The 17662-nt window shown below is 43.6% G+C and overlaps 1 protein-coding gene across 1 annotated transcript in view; it reads right to left on the bottom strand.

The window, feature by feature from the left end:
- Positions 1 to 17202, bottom strand: part of EXPH5 (exophilin 5) — a 35680-nt gene extending 18478 nt beyond the window's left edge. The window contains exon 1 of the mRNA XM_071434135.1: positions 16927 to 17202. Coding sequence (XP_071290236.1) covers positions 16927 to 17045 — 119 coding nt within the window. The 5' untranslated portion in view covers positions 17046 to 17202. The remainder of the gene's footprint in view (positions 1 to 16926) is intronic.
- Positions 17203 to 17662: the final 460 nt, after the last annotated feature.

Here is a 17662-nt window from a genome sequence, read left to right as displayed (position 1 = left end):
ACAAATTGAAAGTAAGATTAAGTTGATCCGATAATCAAATTAGAATAAATAACACTCTGAATAAAGCAAACTTTGAGATATTTATTCACTCATTTAAATAGAAGGAATAACAAGATTATTTTTATTTTCTAGGGGTAGATCACTGATGCCCTGACAATGAGGTGCCCACTACACATCTTCCATGCAAAGGAGAACAGTAAATTGAGAATTCATATTCATGAAACATGCTCAACAAGTTTATCACATTTTCCTCTTTCCTTGATGCATAGTGATTCTGCTTGTGTTCAATATGGAAGGAGGCAGCTAATAATGAATATGAATGTTCTGCCACACTGAAGTGCAGCCTGAGCAAGCTACACGCATGTGGCTGCAACTGAAGAAGATATTTAGTATCAAGTTTAGATTTCAGACCAAGAGGTCATAGGAATGAATTGTTTAGTTGGACAGAAAAGAACAAGGTGCAATTGCAAAGGAGTGGGAATAGTGCAAGGGACGTGGAAAATTACTTGTTTTCAAATTACATTACACTAGTGTCGAAAGTATAGATGCAAATACAGCAAATCCACACCCCCAGCTGATTCTGATGGCAACAAAACAAGACATCGTGCACAGCCTGGAGATGTAATACCAATGTTTGAGCGAGGCTTTCATGTAAATCTGCCTCCTTAATCAGTGGTAAAAATCTGTGTCCAGGAATACAGATGCTCTCAGAGAACGTAAGTTGCTTCAGTTATCAATTTAAGTAAAAACTCATCTGAGACAATACTACTTCACAGAACAAACTTAAAATTAAACATCTAGTCTGGAAATGGATATATTTTGACCTGGAATTTATAGAATTCATTGTCCATACTAGCCCCTACCATGCATCTGGTGGCATCTGCTGGACAGGAAGGCTGGAGGGAGACATTTTTGGGAAATGAGTATTTCCCTTGAAGAAGATTACACAGCCACATGCACGAGTACTAGCCATTCCAAATAAACTTATTACAAAGGCAAAAATGTTACTCATCGCAGATATTACCGCACCATGGGAGTGACTAAACACCGTAAATGCATTGTGCAGCCTGGAACGCAGCCTAGCACTGATGTGAAACAGGAGGGGATGAACAACGTGCTCTCAATAGCCAACTCCATGACCTCACTCCTGCGGTAAAGGGGATCCAAAGGGGATCCAAGATACTGGGAGGAGTAAAAGCACGGAGAGGAGGGCATGAGCTCCTTGGGGAGTAGCTGCAGCCACGGCGACTGCTCGGGATACAAGCCCTGGGCAGTTCTGCTGAAGTCCCAAAAGCGGAGAGCATCTGTTAGGATCCATCCCCGCGGGGTTTTAGATCCCACCGTGCCGAATCGCTTCTCCCGCGGGAGGCGGCGCTGGGATCGCCGCTCCCGGGCAGCGGCGGGCGGGGCCCTGGCGCCCCCCGGCGGCGGCCGCCGGCAGCACCGCCCAGCGCCCGCTCCCGGCGCGTCCCGGGGCAGCGCCGCCGCCCCAGCGCCCGCGGCCGGGAAGCGACAGGGCGGACAGAGAAACAGCTGTTTGCCGCACATTTACGCATTCCACAGCAAAGGGAACTATAAACCCCCCACAATCACTCTATAATAGACCACACCAGACACGGCACGAACGCGCCTTGCACAGAGAAATGGAGTTAAAGTAGTGCACAAACACTGACTTCATTGCTTAAACACTGTAAAGTCTGTACTGGTACATGCTTGGCATTATATGTAGTCCTTATCTGTGAATATGCTGCTTTTGAATTGTGCTGTCATGTCCAACTCATCAAATAAATCCTTTAAACTGCCTGTGTATATTTATATTTACACACACAGAGAGGCATATATGTAACCCTATATATGTAGTTATTTGAGTAACAAATAATAGTTAATGAGTATGATACACGATACATAGTCGCAGTATTGCACGACTGTTAAGTATTTCTCCTTCGTGATGACTCCCAGCCAAACCACATCATTTCCCTACATATCTGCTCTGTCAAGTTTACTGCCCCCTCACGACACTAATGAACACTGGTTGTGAGCCAGGAGGAAAGCCCATCTCAAGAAACAATTACAGCAGGAGATGCTATCTGCACTCAGTATTGCAATGAACCTGCCTCTGAGGCAGCACTATTGTTACTTGGGTAACACATTATGTGTTGAGACACTGCACCTTAGGAGTGTCAAAACACCTATTGCCCTCTAAACCAAATGTACTAATCCTGCTTCCAAGTCTGCTCCATCCATCCTTACTCCTCATTTGCCTACAGCTATTTTGTACACTTGGAGCCACTACCTTTTGAGAGGAGAAAACATCATTGTGACTGGGAAAAGTATCTATAAACTATTGTGGGATTGAAGGCAAATCCATTCCCAGGATTACTAACAGGAGACTGCTCCACAAACCAGTGCAGGCAGCAACCCTAAATGACCTCACAGGCTCATTATCTTTTCCCATCTATTATTCTATACAGCGCCTAAACCAATGAATCACTCAGGAGCAACTTCTTTGCACTGTTTTTAAAAACATCTCTTCCTTATTGGCACAAGGATGTCCCAGTATTTCTTACAGACATCTCCAGGGAAAAGTTACCCTAAATGTTTGTGTGCTCTAGACTTTCATGTGGGTTACCATAAATACTGTCCATAGATGTGCAGCCTCCCCTGCCACTTCCTGTTAGGATAATAAGGAGCTTTAATTGCTACTGTAAGAAGAAAGGCATTTTCCTTACCATCTTCACTCTGAATATAAAGAGGAACATGTGTTCAGGGTAGTAGAAACTGGGTTGCCAAATAGGACATTTGGGGACAGCACTTGTTTGCAGAGGACAGAGTATTCAATCCCAGTTTTGCTAAAAGCAGAAATTATTATTCCTATTGAATTTAGCAGAGCAGGATTTGACCCTAAAGACTCTTACCACACACTTCATAAGAGAACAGATAAGCAGCAACTACAAAGAATGAAAAATTGCACCAGGTGAAGAATAAACAGATCAAATTCGCTCATTGGATCAAAGCTCTCAGTGTCTGAAAATACAAGACTGAAAGGATTGCAAAAAAAAAAATACTGTTGAAAGCATTAGACAAAAAATATAGCAGGGCAGATAACTTGCAGTAACCTAAACCAAGCTTTTCTCTTTACTCTGTTCATATTCCTTGCTTTGTCAGGAAGAAAAGGCTAGAGATCAATTAAAAATCAATGCTAAAGAATCTGTTGTTTCCCAATTTTTTTTTTTACTTCAACTTACCTCCTTCCTACCACTTTATACATTATGCTGCACTGGTGAACTGTACAACTCCATCACTTCTATGACCAGCTATTTTTCTAGAAAACTCTGTCTGTTTTCACAGCCTCAAGTAGCTCTAAAACGCTGTCCTGGGGCAACCCTATGATGCTGGATTGTATCCCCATTTGTCTGTTTAGCCCAGAAATACGTTCTGCACCTCTCAAACTAGATCTGACAGCAAAGAAGGGGAGAAGGAAAAACAGTGGATTTTTTTTTCACAACTGTGTTCAAAACACAGAGGTAAGCAGTGCTCTCAGAGTTCTCTGCTCTGCAGACAGATGGGGAGTTTTCCCTTGCTATTTTTGCTGGTTTTTCCTCTCGTTAGCTGAAGCCAGAAGGGTTTTTTTGGAATGGTTTGGCCATTGTTCGGCCCAGGAACAGCAGGACTATGATCCAGGGGTCCCCCAAGCTGCACTGCGGCCAGGACACCGGACCCGAGCCCTGGAGAGACTGAGAGAAAGCCAAGGACACACCCACAGAAAGGACTCTGAACTACAAAGGACCCTCTCTGAATCTGCCATCTCTTCAGAACAGCGACAGGTTCCATCGTTTAATATCTTTCATTTTCTCATGTTTGTGAATACTTTGCTTGTTAAAGAAACAGACTTTTCTACTTTTCTCAAAGGCCGTTTATCACCTGAATACATGGGGGGGAAGAGCTGCTGAATTTTGCCCTTTAGGGAACATCCTTTTGGGAGTTCCCTTCCAAATTTGTCCCAAACCAGGACAAATGCATACACAAGTATATTTTCTTACTTATAGTTCCTTTTAATTTTATGAAAACAATTTAAAGACATGCTTCCAAGTTATCATTTTATTTAGAAAATAAAAGGGAAATGAAGTATTACTGAGAAAGGCAAAGGCTACCACATGTGAAATAATTTGAAAAAAATTATTATCTGTCATTTCCTAGAAACGTATAATAGCAATAACAACAACATTTTGGTTTCCAAGGTGCCAGAGAAGCTCCTGTGGCAGGTTAATCCTACCAGGAAGAAAAACAATGTGTCAACACACTCTTTCCTAGCACGTCAGACACACAACAGGTCTGTTTTCTAAAGTAGTCTTTATTCTTAGTAGCTGGTATACTTTTACTCAGGTTAAAGCATGTTTTGTTTATTTTTCTTTCTTACTGTTGTCTCTAATAAAAATGAACCAAGTCAGCCTCATTATTACCTATAAGACATTATGCACAAGTAGATGAATCACAGAGGAAAAAGACTCCCATGTTTTGGTTGTACATATTACAAGACAATGTAAAAAGATCTAACTGAAAATTCACTTATTTTTTAATTTGATATATGTAAAATGAAGCATTTCTGCAGTAATTCTCTGAAAAGTCAAGGTCTCCTGTATTTTGATGAACAAAATGTGTTGCCAATCAATAATGGTTGAATCTAACCTGCTAGGTTGTTGCTGCTCAAATTTAATTTTCTCTTCCCCTGAAATACTAGTTTTCTAAGTGTTCATCCTTTTCATCCTTCTGTCATTTTTGTCATTATGTATTCATTTTATAATGCTCACTAACCCACTAAGTTGCTCTCAGATGTATTTATCTGAGTATGTGACCAACAGAACTAAAGATGTGCATGGGCACCGAGCATGTGGCACAACAATGCAGAATAAAGAGTGTGGGTTCAGTGTCTGTGACTGACCAGGACCCAGACACAAATAAATGTAATGGAAGAACTTCAACTCTCCTGAAGAGGCACCAGGTCAGGCTGCGGGAGGGAGAGTCCCCTAGTGGTGACACCCCTGCGTGGAAAGCAGCAACTGGAAATGCCAAGAAATATTCACCTGAAGGCCTGTACTGTATGGCATATGTTTTCAATTCCACTTTAATGGTCGCATGACGTTGCCAGCTCATAATTATCCCTAAGTAGCTAAATTCCAGTAATGTGCAAAACCAACAGGCAGAAGGCAGAGGAAAGTGGAAAAGTAATTAATCTTCTCTAGTTTTTCATCCCAGACTACATTTAATAGGCAGAAGTACTTAAAACACAAAGATATCACTTCTGCACATGAATTTGATATGCAGTCAGAAGTATCCTTTAAACAGCAAGTAGGGCTACAGAAACAGATACTTGCAAACAGAAACATAATTTTGTCCTTAGAACACTTTTTTTGAGAACAGGTATCAGATTTATACATTAAGGCCTGCTCTGTGTGTCAGGGATACAGTCAGAGAATATGTGAGTTTAAGGTAGAACATCTTTTCTGCCCTTACTGAAGTTCTACCTTGTCTGCTTATGGGGAAAACTCTTCCACTTCCACCTCTCCTCTTCCTCATTAAAAAGTAGAATAAATCACAAAATCTGACATTATTACACTATCTCTATTCAACAAATTTATTCATTTAAATTAAAGCTGATCACCTGCTTTGAGATAGCCTAATCCAGTGGCACTGTGTGCATTCATTACACACAATCCACAAAGACAGTGAGACTATGAGCATACATGAAACATTGGAGTCCCAATGGACATTCAATACTTCTACTCTATAAACCACGATGACTTTTGTGTCTACAATTCTTTAACTTTGGCAGCATCTGTACAGTGACCAAAAGTTACCTGTGTTTTCTCCAAAACATTAGCTTCTCATATTAAATGATGTGAAATTAATATACTGACTTACACTAGCTGCTGTTTTCCTTCATCAAGTCAAACACTCCTTTCACCTTGCAGCTTTTGTCTGCTTTCCTGAGCAAGAGCAAAGAATGACACTTTCCTTTGAAATGGAAAACTAGGAAATGTTGTAAGGGCAAGAACAAAGGTTAATTCTCATGCTGACTACATAACTCCTCTCTGTTCTGGCAGCTCAGGAATCAGAAGCTCTCAGTTAAAGCCCTGAAATGAGAAGCTCAATGACTGCCTTCAAAAAGTTAAGTTTTCAAAACAGAGCATTGAAACCTGAGATCACGGGAGCTGAGGGTGATTAATCATGCATCTCAAGGTGTAACAATGCCTCAAGACATTACTTTTAACATTTAACTCTTTCTTCAGCAGCTACCCCGGGTTTACAGTGAAAACATAATTTCAGCTCTGCTGGAACAAACAGAAAAGTCTGTAAGTACAGATCTTTTAGCAGTTATACATACTTAGAAAATGAAAGCTTTTAGTCCTTTGGGCAGCTGGTCACTAAGAGCAAATGAGGTGGAATACCACTAGGAATGTCACAGCTGTTGGTGACTCTCCAGCTTGGGCTGACTCTCCGCAGTTCCTTTCACAATGCATGCAATACAGGGGAAAGCTCTATTCTGTGAATGTTTTATCGATTAGTTACAATGTCTCTGTAGGCTACAAATGACAGTCTAGAAAAAAAGGGTGTTACATTGCAAGCTACCTACCAATATTGTATGGTAATAACAAAACAAACCCATGATGCAACGGAAAGAAAACCCACTTATCATCTTTAAAGTGTGTCACATAGCTTCTGAATGGTAGTAATTAATGTCTCTAATGAGATTACTTCATTAATAGGAATTTCTATTAATATTAATACATGCTAATAGAGGCAATGGATATAATTCTCCACATAAAGACTCTGATTTATTTGCAGTCATAGACGTAGTCTCAGTCCAAAAACACTGGAATAAGTTGTGAGCTCCTGAATTTCTGTCCCAGAAATCTTACATGGAAATGTAAGATGTATACCATGTGTAGCACATGATGGGTTGGAAGGCTGAGGATCAGGTCTCTCAATAAATCTGAAGCTAATGATTAACAGAGACATATTTACTCTGCCAGGGTAGAGCTGCTAGTTGATTACAATGAACTTTTATAAATATTGATAGCATGCAAAGAGACAGTCATCTATTGCAAGTAATTTACAGCTCAGTCATGTATTGTAAAGTTAACTGCCTTCCAAAGACATAAAATGCAGACACTATTCTTCATCTTATTGTTTGACTTTCTTTATGAAAAACCTTTCCTAATAAACAATATAAGAAAAAAACCCCAAAACCAGAAACAAAACACAGGCTAGGTGAGAATTCTGTAGGAGGGGAATCGGTTTCAAATTAAGCACAAATCCTCATCTCTACAAGCAGGTTTGTGTACGATGGCCCATGGGTCTGGACAGAGTTCTGAAATGGAGAGGCTCCAAAAAGGCCATTTGCCTGTACAGAGCTAAGCCTGAAGCCAAGGGCTCTCGAAATGCACCTTTGCAATCTCAGATAATTGTGCAGAGTCCCACATCGAGCAGAGTTCACAGCTCTGGACAGGTCAGTGTACCTGCACACAGTTTATGTGTTACTGTAACACTACAAAAGCCTCATTTACATTGCTTTAAACTAAGGAAATAGGTCATAAGAATTAATGAAAGCTTTAAAAGTTGACACAGTGGGTGTTTTTCATCTGGAAATGTAATGCTTATATACATGTATGTAATATATACTTACACAGAGATTCTCTCCTATAGTACCTTAGACTCTCATAATTTATCACAACTCTTCCACTGGAAATGGAAATATTTTAGTATAATAATGCTTTAAAATATTATATTTACATGTGTACAATTTTGCATATATTAAAAACACACAAATATACACATATAAATATGTATTTAAGAACACACAAGTCTCTAATGAAGAAAGAGACTGCAGAGCACCCCAGACACAGTGCTACAGCTTTTCCTGACTGCAGCTTTCTCCACTCAGACCCCTGCTGATCTAAAAATCCAAAGATATGGCCAGTAGAAGAGTTACAGTTCCTTGATTATTCCAATAACAATGTAAATTCAATGTAATTTATGTGCCATAAAGTGTAAACATACTGTACTTTTCATAACTTACTCTTGGCTATTGTGGTTTTGAAGCATTTGTTCACAGTTAATATGGTACCAGTATATGGATTTATTTATTTCTGAGGTAAGACTGAGAAAAAGAAGATAGTTTCAGTTAAGAGTTTAAAATTCAGACATTTAAATACAGTTTATTATAGTTAACAGTGTAAACATAATAATTTAGCTGCAGAGAAGGATTGGGAATAAATTTCCTGTGAACTTTTATATGCACATGTCCTCAGAACAAATCCCATTTTTCTCTACCTGCTTTAATGAATTTCCTGCATTAAATACTTAAGTAGTGCATTTTTTCAGACTGTAAGCTCCAAGGAAATATGTAATTTGTCAATTTAAAACAAGTACAAGAAAGACCAAACAGAGGTCAGGCCTTAGTTTAGATAGTCCTGTGTTAAATTTCTGGAACAGAAAAGAAAATGAGGTCTCTGTGCCCAAAATTCAAAACTCCAGTGGGCCAGACACCACTTGATTTGAAAACTAGATCCAGAGAGAAAAAAGATTTTAAAGGATAATTAAATTCACTACACACAAACCACTGGCAAAACCTAAATTTAAGAGAAGAAAAAGAGACAGATAGTCACAACAATTTTCAAATGCCATCAAAACAGTATCTGACAGAAAGCATTGAACATCAGCTGGAGTCCTGACACACAGCCCAAGCAGCTTTGCCCCCAGCTGTTAGCCAGGCCGAGAGCCACATCTGTGGGAGGTGCAAGTGCTGCATGTCTGGATGGATGTGGGAGTTGGAAGTACATCAGGGGCCAAATCCAGCAAAACTCCAGATCCTTGGGCTACACTAGGGAAAGAAGGTGCTGCAGCCTTTGTGATACACAGGCCTATGAGACACATGTCACCTGAGCACACCACCAGAGCACAGCTGTGCCAGTAGGCACAGGGAGATCGCCAGACACTCTGAACGTGAATCAGATGTGCTGCTGCAAAACACTTTTTTGAATTACGGGCACAACCAATTTATTATTTCTGAAATACATGCAAGGACTTGAAGGCATTGGGACACTGTGTAGAAGTTGTCAACATGAGAAAGTCATTCTCTTCTCATCATAGAGGCACCTCAATGACTCTCTGCTAGCCTAGTAGGGAAAGCTGTCTTCCATCTAACGGTAATTTCTAATTCCAATTAATGTCAATTGTTAATTTAACTTCTGCACTTGAATTGTGGAGGAGACAGAGGGTGTTGAGAATATAGAGACATTACTGTTGGAAAGTCAAACCTGGGAAGTGTGCAGACTTCCTACAAGGTGCACAAGACTGTAATTGGATCAAGATCATACAAAACCTAAAAAAATTGGACTGTTCTGCATTAGCTATTCCAGAATAACTCCCCATATTGACTGTCTACTCAATAGTTAGTGCTTGCTTGTTCTGCTGTGTCTGACCTATTTATTCTTGAAGGCTGGTCAATTTATCTATATAGACAGAGTTCAATGAATTCTGTTTTTACCATTAAGCTTGGACTTGGTAACTGTCTGCCTATGACTTAACAGTAAGTCTTTGCTTAAATCTCATCAGTTTCAGCACCATCTTACTTTTGGCAGCCCTAGTGACATCAGAAAGTGAGCTCAATAATAACAATAATAATCTTTGTGATTTTCACTTTTACACTGTTTGGTCACATGAAAATGCAAACATTAGTCTCAACAGTCTGAAAGACAAGGCAGAAAGCCTGTGTTTGAATGAGCACGGGTGAAAGTGCCCTGAGAATGTCCTTCCTGCTCCTGTGGGTTTGGCTGCCTGGGCCCTGGACCAGCCTAGGCAGAGCAGGGCTGGGTGTCCTTAGACAAAGGTGTTGTGAAGAAAACAGCCACAGGCTCAGCAGAGTGAGCTCTCCTTCCCAGGAGCTGCCTTTCAGCGCAGGCTGTCCCGCTGGGCCATGCTCCACTTACAGCCCCAGGTGCATCCCCAGCTCCATCTGTGCATGGCCTCTGCCCTGACCCCTAGGCTGACACCCAACTCGGCCTCCTGCCCGGCCCCTCACCCCTGGCCTGCCTGGCTGTCATGGGGCCATGGCCGACCCCAGTCACTGTCACCAGGTCTGACCCTATCCTGACTGCTCAGCTTGAACATGACCCTGCACCATGATTCCAGGCCTGCCCTGTGAGCAGCAGGCTGTGGTGAGCAGGCCTGACCCCAGCCCTGAGTGTGACTCAGCCCCACGGCCTGGCCCGGGCCCCAGCCCTGCCATGACACCACGGCCATCACTGCAGTGCCCGTCTGTGTCACCGGGGACAGGCCCTGGTGGCCAGGCCCTGCCCTGCCAGCCCTGTGGGGAGCCACCATGGACCCAGTAACCTGAAAAAAGAAGAAATACATTCAGTGCCCTGCTGACAGGCTATTCCAAATGTTATACACCTCAAAAGGTTCTCCTTCTGCCACCACACACACCATAGGAAACCCCCTGCCCTCAAACACCAAGTGCAAATCTTTAGAGGAAAGGACTGACACTGAAATTAATTCATTATGAAAGGACAAGACCAGTGAGCTGGCAGCAAGGCTGGTCCAGACTCTGCTCTGTAGGCATAAAACTGGAGTTACATCACAGACTTTGGTCTAGTTAGTCCAGATGGACAGAGTAAAAACCAACAGAGAAAATGGCACACACAGTGCCTACTTGCCCCTGGCCATTTCTACTTCTCCTTCTCAGCCTGTGTGAAGCCCCAGTCTGCGAGTCTAGACCCCACCACAAGATAGGACTATTAAAAAACACAATGAGGAAAAAACTTGGTATGCAACTTACCAATTGCATTTGGCTACAGTACCCCCACTCAAACAAGGGAAGTCTCAAAATGGGATTCTTATGATAGCAATTGTTTACCAAAGCAAGTAAAGGTTTTTAAGTCCCGGTCTTCCCTGCCATTTTTGCTTCTACTGGCACTTCTTTAGCATATTAGCCCTTCAGGGCTTCAAAGGCCTATTTTCATTAGTGTTTACAAACCACTAAACACACAGGTGGCACAGTATCAGTGGTAAGTAATAATAGTATCTCCTCCACATCGAGACACAATAGAACACTTGCTCCCTGAAACATTCCTGGGTGGAGTATCTCTTATGAAAGAATTTCTTTATTAATGCTTTGTTCAGGAGGGGAGTTCCACTGGAACAACAATATACCCAAGTAATGCTGTCCTGGTATCCTGTCTGCTCTCCCCATCCAAGCAGCTCATGTACTTTGGAGCTGATTTTTAAAAATTCTTTGTAATTATGAGGAGTTGAGCCCCAAATCTATATCTCTAACACCCAAGAAGTTATTCTTGATCTCCAAGAAGGTAAAGAGGACTACTTCTGTGAATATGACAAAATAAAGCCTGCAATGGCAGACTCCTCAAACTGTAAGCAAGAAAATGTGATTGAAGCACCAAGCACGAATATGTTCAAATACATACAAAACTGAGTATGTCTGCACTTCTGCAACAAATGTCTTCCCAAAAGAAGAAGGTGAAAAAATACATTTCCAACACAGGATTGTATTCCCCTGCTATTGCCAGACCTGTGAGAATAAATGGCAGTCAGGAGAATACAGTAAGGAATTACTTGCAACAAATGAACTCAGTAAATGATCTGCATGAGGCAGTAAGAACAGCTGTGTGCCTGTAACAAGTAACTATGTCCAAATGATTTAATTTAGAGACTGTCTAGAACAGTCAAAGGATGGGACTCATCTTTCCCACGACACTCAAATGTTGTTAATGGGTCAGCAAGAGTGGAGCACTGAGTGGTGCTGACTGTACCTCCCAATTAATTTCATGCGCTTTTCATCTTCAAATTTGAGGGTAAATTAAAATAAACCTTTGTTTTGCTCCTGTCTATTCTCATAGTCATCTGTAAAATAAATCTCCTAAACCCCCTCCCCCCCCCCCCCCAAGAGCATAAACCAACCTGTAAAAGAGCAAAACAAATTAAACCAAATGGAATGAGTGCTCTCCTCTCCCACAAACTCCATTTCCCTTTCCTCTTTTTTTCAGTTTCTATTCAGAGACAGTGACTGAGGTGCCAGATATGTTCTAGAGCTGGCAATTATTTTTTTTGCCATTCTTCCTGATGAAAAAAAGAGAACAAATCCTTAAATAATACATGCATACTTAGTTCTCAAAACATGATCTAGAAAGTAAATTGCTGCTAGGGCAGGTAGCTTCATTTCCCTATTCTGTGGCTCAGTCTCTCAGTTATTTTCAGTATCTCTTTTGTAAGTGAAGATAACAGTATTTCCCTTTTTCTCAAGGATTAATGAACGAAACCAGCCCAAGACTATTGCATGCAATTGTAATAGGAGCATTACATAAAACAGCAAAGTCTCCTAAATAAAATTATTAAAGGATACAGAGCTTTTGTGCCCTTTTACATGCATTTTCTATTTATCCATAACTCTTCTACTCTGTCTTCCAACTGTTCACTTTTCGGACAACCCGCAACTGTACCAGCTACCTGTTCCCATGCCCCATCCCCTACCTGCTGCCTCTTTTAAGTAGCTGGCTCCATGTCTCCTGGCTCTTCTCATCTCAGCTGCTTTCTCTGGGCCTTGATGCAGTTCCAGGGGTGGAGGTGCATCTCAACACCCAGTGTTCAGACTATGAGACATCAGAGATGCAAACTTGACTGGAATGACACCTGCTTGGGCACTGTCTGCCTCTCTACACTCTGCAGAGGGAGGAGCTGCCTTGGAGATAAAAGGCATTAGCTCCACCTCTGTATCCCATAGCTTCATGCCCTAATGCTGCTGAGACTTCCTACAGGGACTGCCAGTTCCTCTGCTACCTGCCAGGCTCTGCTGTCCTGAAGAGATGGAAGGCAGTCAGCCTCTCTTCATCCTGCCCATTTGCTTCATCAATAAAGGACAGAAAAGAGAAGCACCTTCAGGTTTGTTTGGCCTTTGGGACCTGGAGGTCCCTGTACAAGTATTAGCTGTCAGTTCTTTTTTTTTCATTTCTGTCCCCAGTAGCTGCAGAACAAAGCTTAAGAAGATGAGCTGGGTGCACTCTGAAGTCTTGAAACCATTAGTCAAATATGTGATTTTCAGGCCTATTTCATTACATACAGAAAGTTGATCTGTGATATTAATACCTGTGCAAGTATTCATTGCACTCTTACAGAAACTGAATTTTTGGAGAGCCATCTGAACAGGATACTGCACTGCGAACATGCTGTATTCCTCCCTGCCTTCTCCTGGGCATCTAATTGTAACTGAAGTATTTGTGACAAGGAACCTCCTTCCACAAGCTTCTGTAAAATCATCAGTTTCACTAACCAGGCTTATTAAGTAGCATTTAATGACTTGAGTTGGACTTCTGCCTTAATACTGCAAATACTGTAATGGAACAACGCATGTATATTTATATAAAAACACTAAATTCCATCTCTCTTCTGCACTAGCATGTAAATGAAATTTTCTTTGAATTGGTATTATGAATGAAACTGGATTGGATGAGCAAAGAACTCTGAAGGGAAGTGTTATCCAAGTTCAAAATGAGTAAGGTTTTTTTTCCTTTTAAATTATTATATACGTGATTAATAAGTTTCTGAAATATTTTCGGTGTATATAGCAGTGAGCAGCCATATGAGTTATACCAAAGCTGACTGTTGCTGCTTCTCTGAACTTATTTCAAGGAGAAGGAGGCAGGTAGGGCTGGTTTGTGGTGGCTGTTCAAAGGCACAGCTGAGAGGAGCCACGAGAGGGCACTGGAAGGAGAGAACCGCCCAAAAAATGCACTCCTGGGAACCAGCAGGCCGGGACACAGCAAGAGCTCTGCTCCGTGCTCATAGCAAGAATAAATTAAGATCCAACAGGGCATACCATTCATACTGGCCTGGGACACCTCTCAGGGACACCTGAGAGGTGTCCCAGGCCAGGCTTAGAGGTCTGAAAGCTTCCAAGGGAGCCAAGAAAGGGCCAACGGTTCCCAAAGAATGTGCTGGGGCATCAGGAGCAACAGGAGGGGAAGCACCAACAGAGCTGAGAGCTACACAAATGTGCACAGTTGACAACCTAACTCACACGTTCCTGCTCTACACAAAGGCTACAAAGAGAAAGGGAGATGAGAGGCTGTGTAAAACAAACTGTTCCCCAGAAAATCTCCCCATTAAACACTTCATTTCACAAAGGCATGGGCTGACTGGATGAAGAGAGATCCAGTTCTACCCAGTGCAGGTAAGCAACAAGGAAATAAATGTACTTGTCAGGAAATAATTGCAAGCTCGATATATTTGATGAAGTCACAATAAACCACAGAGAATGTCAGAATTAATATTTTGATTTTATTACTTATTTCATCTTTCAAAATTAATTGGTGCTAACATTTTTCAGTATAACAAATGTAGCTTGTTCCTGCTTTTTTGGATTCTAGATCCCACTTTATAAGTGGGAATGAATTTCAATTTTTCATTGATCTTTTAAGAGCCTGGCAGACAGCTATGTGCTTGCTTGTATGACACCAAACAGTATGGACAAGATCAGTGCAGTCATTGGAACCTGACTTTGGTCTGCCAGCAAATGCTTCATTCCCTCTGTCACTCCAGTCTAGATTGGTCTATACAGGAACCTGCTGTATTGTAAATACAGATGGTCACTGAAAACACTTTACCAATTTGTTACTGACCACTGGTTGTTATTGATTTGCTCCCTGGCCCTGCCCAGCTTCAACTAGCTCTTTCCAAAACCATGCCCAAGACCAGTTTGAAGGGCAACTCACTTCACTAACTTTGTGCAAAAAGAGTAGTCCTAAAGAAATTGTTCCTTGCATTCCACAGTGTCTCCTATATGCCTTGTTTGATTGACAGCATCATGATTGATGATTGATTGATCAAATAGCTTCAAAATCACACTTTGAAAATATCCTAGGAGTGGGCTGCCACAGTTCTCAGGCATTCTTTAAAAACTTTTATACTGAAAAAATGTCTATGAAGTTAATAATCAAAATAATAGTAATAAGAATGGCAAGGAGGCAGGCATATGGGACAAAGGGGAACAAATGCAATTTTGTTTAGAGCCTCTGAAGCTCACTGTGGTCATATAGGAACTGCAAGATTTGGCCCTCCAGGGTGATCACTGTTATTACTTTGATTATAGTAGCACAGGGCAACACCACACACACAGACTGGAACCTGTCTGCTCCTGATGAGAGTCTTCTGGCCCAAAGAGCTTACAGTCTAAATAGGACCAGGTAGACAAGTGGAGTGAGAAAGAAAGTACTTTTATTAGGTCCAAGAGAGATTAGGAAACTTGCCCAAGGACACATACCTTTGACAGATCCAGGGTTTAACCTAGATTTTCAGTATGGCACCTTGGTCATAAATACTTCACCTACCTTCTGCTCAACTAGTAAATGCCTCTTCAGCTGAGACTTAAACAGACTACATCTCAGTAAAGCATCACCAGAAACATCCTGTTATACCATGTTTATTTTGACAGCTTTCACATACATAACATTTTCTATTGACAAAGTCCTAAGTGCACAGACAAAGAAAAAATATGAATTTGGGGGTAGGTGAAAGCCTCAAGCTCAAAAGCAGGCTACTGCTTCACAAGGCTCTCTATGGCACTGGAAGTTTCAATGCATTTGCTTCAGCTTTAGTCCCAAAAACTCTAGTTTTAAACTTATAGCACTCCAGCTATGTAATTCCCTATATCCAGCAAAATATTTTTCCTTTTTGGGAGGGTAATAATAATAAGACACATGGAACAGAAATTAATCAGAAAAAGAAAAGTAATACCAAGTTATGGAAGGAAAAAATTGCCAAACAACTCAGTCCAGGTGCACATGCCACAGAAAACCAAGACAAGTTTCAGATGTAAGTCATTGTTGACACATAATATTTAACCATGCTCATCATAAAATCCACTTTACTGAAATCAAAAATACACAGTACAAATATCCACTTGAAGCAAATGTTACTCATTAACATTCCCTCTATATCTCACATGAAAGCATTACTTGTGAAAAGTGACCACTTGCAAATCTGAGAGGACACTGCCTCTTACTTCACAATGTGCCAAAATTCATACCTCCGGGAAGAAATTATAACCTTTAATAATAAACGGCTCATTTTCCAGCATAATTTCTATTAATTCCTCGACCTTTGCTTTCACTATCAACACAAATAGCTTTGATGATTGCACAAAGGAGAAAAACGAGCTAGAAACAAGGTCGAGGTGTCCTATATCTTGATAAGGAGGAGAGAATTCAATTAAGTCACTTTCAAGAGTCTTGTGCACTAACTTTCAGGCAGGTGAGCGCCTGCCTTTGTTTCCAAAAGCTGCCAGGATCGACTCAAAAGCCGCAGAGTTGCTACGTTTCCCTGCAAGGTCCGGCACAACTTCCCCGTCGCCGTGGTCTCCCGGGTACCGGTGTTTAGCCCACACCCCATGCCAGCGGCACGGTAAAGCACAGAAGCGGCCTCCTCCTCCTCCCCGGGGAAGGAGAGGTGCCACGGGGAGCCGCAGCCGTGACTCAGAGCCGTCTCTGTCACAACACGCATTTCCCAAACGTCCCGATGCTCCAGGTGCCCGGCCGGACGGCTCCGGCGGCAGCCAGCGCTGGCGGGAGCCACTGGCGCTCCCCGCTGCCCCGGCAGCACCGGGGGAGCTCAGCCCTCCCTGCCGCGCAGCCCCGCAGCCCCACGCCGCCTTGGCCGGCGCAGACCCTTCCCCGAGGGGCGCACCCCCGCCACCCCCTTTCCCGCTCCCCACCTCCTTTCCCGCTCTCCCCGTCGGGATGAGCGTCTCCCCGCACCGCCGGGCTGGGGCCGTGCGCCCTCCGCAAACCCCGTTCCGCGCCCTCCACCTCCGCACGGGCGCGATGGGCACGGCGGGACGGGGCTGAAAGCCGGTACCTGACTCTGTCCTTCTCTGCCCGCCGGAGCTCCGCGTCCCTCTGCAGCACCTGGAAAATCGCCCTGGCTTCCTCCTCGTTCAGAAAGCTGAGATCTGGCCCCTGGGGGGCTGCGGTCATGGCTTGGCTTATCGGCGGGCGGGCGGGCGGAGGCGGGCGGGCAGCGCTGAGCCCCGCGGAGCGTGCAGCCGCACCAGCATGGCCGAGCGCCGGGCGGACCGGCACGCCGGCACCGCGGGACACGCGTGTCCCTGAACGGCGACAGCCGGCGCGGCGAGCGCTCCGGACCGCCCTGGCCCGGGCTGGGCAACTCCCTCCGCAGCGATCGCAGCGCAGCCCGGCGGGGCGGGGCGGGGCAGGGAGGAGCGGGGAGGCGGCACCGCCGTCGGGGCCGAAGCCCGAGGCGGAACCGGAGTGGGCGTTGGTGTTGGTGTGGCCGCTCGCCCCGTGCTCGTGTCCCCCGGTTCAGTCGGGTGATGGATGCGCTGAGCGCTCGGCGCGGTGTTCGCGGTGGCACTGCCCCGGGAGCGCACGCCCGCACGGCGGGGCCGCTGCGGTTCCCCCCTGGCGCTGACGGCACCGTTCCCGCCGGGCAAGCCCCGCCACGTCTCTGCCCGGTTCCCCGCGGCACCCGAGTGCGGCCCCGGTGCTCTGCCTGAGCGCCGCTCGGCCCCCGGCAGCTCCTCCGTGGGGCACTGCAGGAGGACATGGCCGTAGTTTTGCGGAGTAGATGCAAA

The sequence above is a fragment of the Agelaius tricolor genome, unplaced genomic scaffold, assembly GCF_023055355.1.
Source record: "Agelaius tricolor isolate 1412-34295 unplaced genomic scaffold, bAgeTri1.0.p SCAF_9, whole genome shotgun sequence".
NCBI lineage: Eukaryota > Metazoa > Chordata > Aves > Passeriformes > Icteridae > Agelaius > Agelaius tricolor.
Note: the sequence above shows the minus strand (reverse complement) of the source record. Positions and strands in the feature narration are given on the sequence as shown.